The 7,952-nt window shown below is 46.5% G+C and overlaps 1 protein-coding gene across 1 annotated transcript; it reads left to right on the top strand.

Annotated features, from left to right (window-relative positions):
• The first annotated feature begins 5,223 nt into the window (after window positions 1-5,223).
• Selenom (selenoprotein M) lies at window positions 5,224-7,743 on the top strand. Its single transcript, XM_027953409.3, has 5 exons — window positions 5,224-5,461; window positions 6,697-6,732; window positions 6,864-6,898; window positions 7,234-7,312; window positions 7,391-7,743. The coding sequence occupies exons 1-5, from the start codon at window positions 5,333-5,335 to the stop codon at window positions 7,547-7,549; spliced, it is 438 nt and encodes a 145-aa protein (XP_027809210.2). The 5' UTR covers window positions 5,224-5,332; the 3' UTR covers window positions 7,550-7,743.
• Window positions 7,744-7,952: the final 209 nt, after the last annotated feature.

Genomic DNA, 7,952 nt, shown 5'->3' with positions numbered 1-7,952 from the left:
GCTTGAAAAGGAGTGACTTTCCCAAGGTCACACAGCTGGGGCTGAGCTCAGGCATCCCTCCTCCCTCTCCTTGGCTCCCCCTCCTCCCAGGCAGCCTGGCACCCGCTGTCAGCTGCTCTGAAGTGAGTGGCTATTTTTATTCTGGTGCGAGGGGATCTTGAGCAGCAGAGCCATGTAGGTTAGAAGGCTCTAGGACACCCGTCCTTAGCAAGCAAGGGAAAGCTTACTGCAGGGACTAGATTGTACTAAGCTTAGCTGGGGGCTCTCAATTCTTGCAGACTGACCTGCCCTGCTCCCATGTTTCCAGAAGCATCTCTATTGGGGTTCAGAACAGAGCATAGAGTCACAGTAAACTCTGGTTATGACCCTGATCCCACATCCAACTTGAGCCCTAATCTTGGTGTTGACTGAGCCCTGATCTCATGTCAAGACTGAGCCTTTACTCCATCTCTAGACTAAGTTATGACCATTGCCTTAGAATAAGCCCTGACTCTAGTCACATACTGAGCCCTGATCCAAGCTCAGCAAAAGGCCAATCCCAACTTCAGACCTTGATTCTGGACCTAGACTGAGCCCTGATCCTAACCTAAGACTGAACCCTAATCACAGACTGATCACTAACCCTAGTCCAAAATAAACCTTGTTTTTGACTGAATCCTGACTCTGGTGGAGCTTAAACCCTGATCTTGTTCACAAACTGAGCCCCAAATTTAATCATTGACTGAACCCTGATCTCAGACTAAATTCTGACCCTGGGTGGTGCAAACTTTGGATTCCTTGGTTATACACTGAGTCCTGACCTCTGGCTATGCCCTGAATTTGGTCAGAGTTTGAGCTCTGAACTTAATCATGGAGTTTTGTGAAGTCTGAGCCTAATCATTCCAGCCCAGACTCAATTCTAAACCTGCCCCTTTCAAGGTGCAGGAGACTCACCCCAAGGTGCTCTACCATTGAATTATATCCTCATGCCTTTTTATTTTTATTTTGAGATGAGGTCTTGCTAAGTTGCCAAGGCTGGCCTGGAACTTGATATTCTCCTGCCTCAGTCTCTGGGATTGCAGGTCTATGCTACCACAACCTTAAACCTTAAACCTGTTCTTAATCTAAGTGTTCACTTGACACTATTTGAACCTGACCCCATCACAGTCTAAACTCTAGTCCTAGCCCTATTTTGGTCTAGATTGCATGCCTCCACATAAGGGGCATTAATTATGAACAGAGATCTTTCCTGGGAGATTTTAGGCCTCCTGTACTGCTGATTGCCAGAATGTTCCTGGTACTATTGTGGCCACTGTCTCCACTGCTGGTTCCACTGGCTGGCTGGTCAACCCTCAGCAGCCCAAACTATGGCCCCTTCAGGCCACAGAGTCCAGGTTAATGCAATGAGAGTGGTTTGGTGGCATTTGTCCAATGAACAACAAGGGCCCATGGGGGCACTGGGATTTGGCTCTGTCAGCAAAAAAACCACAGACTCTGTGGGGCCTCTGGCTTCAGTCACTCTGGGGCCCTTGCTGGGTAGTTTGGGGTTGAAGTAGAAGCAGAGTAAGGGAACTAGTGGGATATGTTCCATTGTTTTGGAAGAGTTTACCATTTGTGTTTAAGTAGTACACACTTACTATAGAAAATATAGGAAAAAGCATAAAAGAGAAAAAATTTCACCTATAATTTTATCCACCAAGAGATGATCATTTTCACTTTTTGAATTATTTCCATCTAGATTTTGTCTAGGCATATGTATTCATACATACATTTATAAAATTCGTTGGTGGCTATGTTGTCATCACAACATTCATTGCAGTTTATCTTCATAACAGGAACCAGAATATGATTGACTTTAAGAAGGGGTCTTGGGGACTGGGGATTTAGCTCAGTTGGTAGAGTCTTGCCTCGCATGCACAAGGCCTCTGGGTTCAATCCCCATCACCACATACACACACACAAAAATTGACAAATCTTACTGTATGTTAATTGTACCTAAATAAAATTGGCACAAAAAATGTTTTAAAAAAAAGCAGGGGGTCTTGGGTAGAATGCTTGCCTCACATGCTCAAAACCCTGGGTTCAATTTCTAGCACCACAAAAAAAAAAAAAAAGGGGGAGGGGTCTCAGGGATGGGGTTGTAACTCAATGGTAGAGTGTTTGCCTAGCACATGTGAGGCAATGGGTTCAATCTTTGGCACCATAAAATAAATAAATAAATAAAGTTATTATGTCCATCTACAATTAAAAATATTTTTAAGAGAATAGGTTTCAATTGGTTAAGCTGAGTTTTAAAAATCATTGAGCCTTTATTGTTTAAGCCAGTTTAAGTTACAAAGAGCATCACAACTTGCAACTGATATTACTATATTGCAGTTTCAAAGCTTTTTTGCTTTTGTTACTTAATACCATAACTATGAACATTCTCCATGTCATTCAACATTATGATACATCATTTTAAACAACTGCATGGTTTTCCATTGTGTGGAACTACTATCATTTACTAAACTCATCCTCTGCTGTGACAAACTTACAGTATATTTGATAAACAACCTTGACCTAACAATTGGTCCCTTCTCTGATGATTACTTTGGGGCAAATTCTGAGCAGTGGAATTATAGGGTCAAACAACTGTTTGTAGGGTGTTGACATACTGAATCAAATTGCCCTTCAGGAAGTTTGGATGAATTCATACTTCCATGGCTGTGAATAGTGTTAGAGATAGTCCACTCCAATCATATTCTCAATGTCCTCATGTATTTATAGAAAACAGATATTAAAAACATCTCCAAGGCAATTATTTTTATATCTTCAAAATCAAGTCAGTGAAGGGGAAGTTGCAAGGTGCAAGCAAAGGGCTCAATGCAGGTGTGACTTATCCAGAGGCACAGTAGGTTCAGTGTCTAGGGCCCACAATACTTTCATGGGTCTGTGAAAATGTTTTAATTTAATTTTTTTTCTTTCTTTCTTCCTTTTGTTTATTTTGGCACTGGAGATTGAACCCAGGGGCGCTTAACCACTAAGCAACATCCCCAGCCCTTTTTAAAAATATATTTTACTTAGAGACAGGGTCTCACTAAGTTGCTTAAGGCCTCACTAAGTTGTTGAGGCTGGCTTTGAACCTGTGATCCTCCTGCCTCAGCCTCCCAGCTGGGATTACAGGAGTGGGCCACTGTTTTAATTTCTTTTAAAATGGAAAAAAAAACCCACATAACAACAACAACAATAAAATGAATCTAGCCTGGATTCTATCATCTTTTTTATGAAGGCAGTTGTAAAATCCAATTTTTAATATGTATTTTTATTCACTTATTTTTATTATTGTATTTGGGATTGAACCCAGGAGCACTTTATCACTGAGTCATATCCCCAGTCCTGTTTATTTTTTATTTTGAGACAAGGTCTTGCTAAGTTGCTTAGAGCCTCATTAATTGCTGAGACTGGCCTCGAACTTGAAATTATCCCGTTTTAGCCTCTGGGATTAAAGGCATGTGCCATCATGCCCGGCTATTTACTCATTTTTGAGACAGATTTTGCTAAGTTGCTAAGGGTCTCACTAAATTGTTGAGGTTGGTCTGGCAACTTGGAATCCTTCTGCTTCAGCCTTCCCAAATGTGCACCACTGCTCCTGCAGTAATATATATCTTTTTTTAAATGGAGGAAGAAGTCCAAGAAGTCAAAATTCTTACAATTTATGCAGCTTTGGCTCAGGGTTGAGAAGGATTCTCTAGATTCAGTGGAAAGAGCACAGTGATCTCTCAGTATCTGCAGGGGTTTGATTCTAGACCTCCTCCATAATGAAATATGAGGATATTCAAGTCCCTTATATAAAGTTGGTGTAGCCTTTGCATAAAACCTGTGCACAACCTCCTGTGTACTTCATTTGTGCAGAACTGGAAAGTAAACTCAGGGCCTTGCTCATGGTAGACAAGCACTCTACTACTGACAGCACTGGGGCTCTATATCCCTAGTTCTGTTTATTTAGACAGGGTCTTCCTAAATTGTTCAGGCTGGCCTTAAAGTTGAGATTGAGTGAGTGAGCCGGCCCCCAGCTCCAGCACCACAACCTGAAATCTACCTGAGAGATTACAGGCATGCACCATGCCTGGCTCCATAAATTATCTGTAGATCACTTACAATGCCTAATACAATGTAAACAGTATGTTTAGTTGTTAATACCATATTGGTTGAAATAACAATAAAAAGTCTGTATGTGTTCAGTACAGATGCGATTTTTACTTCCAAATATTTTTGAAAAATTTTAGTTGTAGATGGACACAGTACACTTATTATACTTGTTTATTTAAAAATTTTTTTGTAGTTGTAGATGGACATCATGCCTTTATTGTATTTGTTTATTTTTATGTGGTGCTAAGAATTGAATCCAGTGCCTCACAAGTGCTAGGCAAGCTCTCTGCCACTGAGCTACAGCTTCATCCCTAGTTTATTTATTTTTATGTGGTCCTGAGGATGGAACCCAGTGCCTGACAGTTCCAGTCGAACACTCTACCACTGAGCCACACCACCAGCCCCTCCAAATATTTTTCAACTTGAGGTTGGTTGAATCCACAGTGTGACAAAGGGCTGACTATACTTGCTGTGTTTGCTGAAGGCATGAAGAGGGGAAATGGTACTTTGATCTAGTTATCTTTGGTCTGGTGAGATGAGCACAGAGATGTTTGGGGTTCAAATCCCAGATCCACAACTTAATCTATTTCACCTTTTTAAGTCTGTTTCCTAAACAGCAAAATAGAGTTTAGGGGGCCTAGTAAAGATGAGGTAAGGAATGAACTGATAATGAAAGCCAGCACTGCCCAGATCCTGTTCTAATGAGCTTTAAGTCTATTAACGCTTTTAATATCCCAGCCCCCACAAAGTATTAATATTCTCTTACTATAAAATATGCTCTGGGCAATTGAACATTGATCGAAATTTCGTACAAAGATATTAAATGAACAAATAAGGATTCCCCAGGTTTCAATGTCCCTATATTAAACTCAAGGATCTGACCCAGAAACCCGTGTCTGTCCACGTCCCGTCTGCACCCTCTGCTGGCGTGAGGTGGCGCTGTCTGGCCGCAGCATGCGGGAGCGTCCACGCTCTCATTTGACAAAAGAAGCCTCGACATTTTCGTGATTCGGGAAGTGAAGGTTCGGATGTCAGAGAAGAGTCAAGACAGAGCCAGGAGCTAGTGGGAGGCATCCACGAGAGCCAGGGGTGGAGACCTAGAGCTGGGGGCGTGGTCTCGGGCGGGGCGGGGCCTCTGTTGGAGACCCTGCCAGCTTGCGGGCCCAGACGTGGCGCAGTGGCCGGGTGGTTGGCCTCCAGCCTGCAGATCATCAGCTGGGTACCGATGAGCTTCCTGCTGCTGCCGCCGCCGGTGTTGCTGCTTCTTGCGGCGCTTGTGGCCCCAGCCACCACCTCCACCACCTACCGGCCGGATTGGAACCGTCTGCGCGGCCTGGCCCGGGCCCGGGTAGAGGTGAGTGAGCCAGCCCCCAACCCCAGCACCACAACCCGCAAGCCCTACATGCCCCACAGCCTTGAGATTAGTGTTCGCTCTGGCTCCAGGGACACCCCGACCCCCGACCGCCCTCCTTTCCTCCCCAAAAGCGCAGGACCATCCCTTCCCCTCCCCAGCCCCCGGATGCCCACCTTGCAGCCTGGCATCCCAAACCCTTGCCTTTCTCTCTTTCTGGCCCGACAGCAGATCCCTGGACAAACAGGCCCAGTCTCTGACTTTTTGCTGGTCTAGGACTCTCCCCAAACCTGCTTCTGGGATCCCAACTTCCCATCCCCCTTATCACTCCACTTATTCCTGGAATTCCTCCCCCATCCCAATTCTAGGGCTTGGCGCTCCAGAGAATCTCTCTTCCTTCTTCTGGGGAGGAATGACTTTCTGGGCACCTCCCTTTACTCTGCAGAAGCCAGGGAAGGGGGCTGGAAACTCCATTATCAATACTTACAATGCAGCAGTCCCCTTCAACCTCCCTGACCAGGAAATTCCACAGCAAAGTCTGTCTTACAATGTGATTTGAACCATCTCAGCTTCTCTCAGAACCTTAGTTTCCTGTCTGACAAAAGTGGGTAGGATGAAGGAGACTGGAATGGGCGGTCCTGGGGTCTGAACTCCTGCTGAGATGGCCTCTCCTCAGGGAATGCATAGAGGGATGCTCCCATCCTATGTTAGGGAATCTGACAGTTGGTCTGTGGAGCTGGGCCACAGGTGGCTAGCAGGGCCCCATTCTGCATGGGTGGGGCAGGGACCAGATGGCAGGTGCCTCTAATGGGGGCCCCCAGGGCAGTTCTGAGTTGTTTCCTTCTGGTCTGCTTCTTTATTGAGATTTCAGGGGCAAAAGGTCAGACCCAGGTCTTTACTTCCTGAGAAGGGCAGGGCTATCATGTCTGTCTCTAGTGCATTGGGAATTAATGATCAATAGGTTCATGCAAGAGCCCCAGGGCTGGCAAACCCCCTGTGGGTGTCTGGCCCTGCACCTATTTCATTAGTTTCTCTAGGCTTGAGTTTCTCTCACCATAGAGTTCCTCCTTCTGCCCACAAGGGACCTTCATTCACCTCCTTCATTCCTTGGGAATTGCTCTTCTAGGGATAACTCAACAGTTCAACCCAATTCAAGGATGAAGATGTAATGGTCTTGGGGGTGCAATTAGGGTAAAATATGAGGCACTTCTGACCTATCCCATTTTGTCCCCCTCCAGACCTGTGGAGGATGACAGCTGAACCGCCTAAAGGAGGTGAGTTTGAAAGAAGGGGATCTCTGGCTCTGTATCCCTCGAGCCTCTTGGGGAGTGGCCAACATGATTCAAAAAAAGATTGGGAACAGAGGGAAGGGGACATGTTCTCTGATGCTCTGGTTCCTCCCCAGGTGAAGGCATTCGTCACTCAGGACATTCCATTCTAGTATCCTTTTATTCTGGAGAAGGGGACATGAGGAGGGCATCTGGGAGAATCTCCTTTTATTGAATTTCACAGATAAGAGATGGTAAATAGTTTTCATTGGACAACAGAATTGATTGGTATTGACTGCCCAGAGGATTCTAAAGTGGTCTTCAAATTGGGTAGGCAAGAAAGAAACTGGAGATAAAGGCCCTTTATTTCTTTGAACCCTAATTTCCTTGCGAGTAAGTGGGGATCCCATTTGGGCACAGAATAAGCATTCAGCAAAGGAGGCATTGCTGGCTCCAGGAGCCCCAGCTCCCTCTGTCCACCACTACTCCCCTTAACACTCCTTTCAGCCACAACCTGGTGATGAAACACCTCCCTGGGGCCGACCCCGAGTTGGTGCTGCTGGGCCGTCGCTATGAGGAACTAGAGGTGAAAACTTGGGAGGTGGGTGGGGGCGGAGCGAGAGGCGGGGTTCGACATGCTGACCTCACCCCTTCTTGGCCTCAGCGCATCCCACTCAGTGAAATGACCCGCAAGGAAATCAACGAGCTGGTGCAGGAACTCGGCTTTTATCGCAAGGCTGCGCCGGATGCGCAGGTGCCTCAGGAGTACCTGTGGGCGCCGGCTAAACCCCCCGGGGAAGCTTCTGACCGCGCCGACCTGTAGGTCCGGAGGTGCGGCGGGGCTGGGGCCACCCTGCCAGAGTCCCGGAGACCGAATGAAGCGCTCAGCATCCCGGGAGCGCCTCCCTTGCTGAGGGCCGACACCTCGTCTCCGAGCCAGCAGAAGTGGGGTGGGGGAGGTTCTTCCTAGCCCCCTTTTCTTCCCTCCTTAGCTCCACTAAATTTCTTCCACCTTAACCGAGGCTCTTCTCCTTCTTTGCTACAGGCAGATGGTATGATAGGTCGGAATGGGTGCTCCAAATACCACTGGGAGACCTCGCGTTCCCAACGCTTGGCTGCGGGAATTGGGCCCTTCCAGGGATAATTCGCAGCTCGGCCCCCTCCCCCAAGAGAGGCAGTCAGGATCGTTGAAAACCAATAATTTATCAAAACGCGTGTGTATGCGG

The sequence above is a fragment of the Marmota flaviventris genome, chromosome 1 (genome assembly GCF_047511675.1).
Source record: "Marmota flaviventris isolate mMarFla1 chromosome 1, mMarFla1.hap1, whole genome shotgun sequence".
NCBI classification, from domain to species: domain Eukaryota; kingdom Metazoa; phylum Chordata; class Mammalia; order Rodentia; family Sciuridae; genus Marmota; species Marmota flaviventris.
The sequence above is the reverse complement of the archived record's forward strand: the minus strand, read 5'-3'. Positions and strand labels throughout refer to the sequence as shown.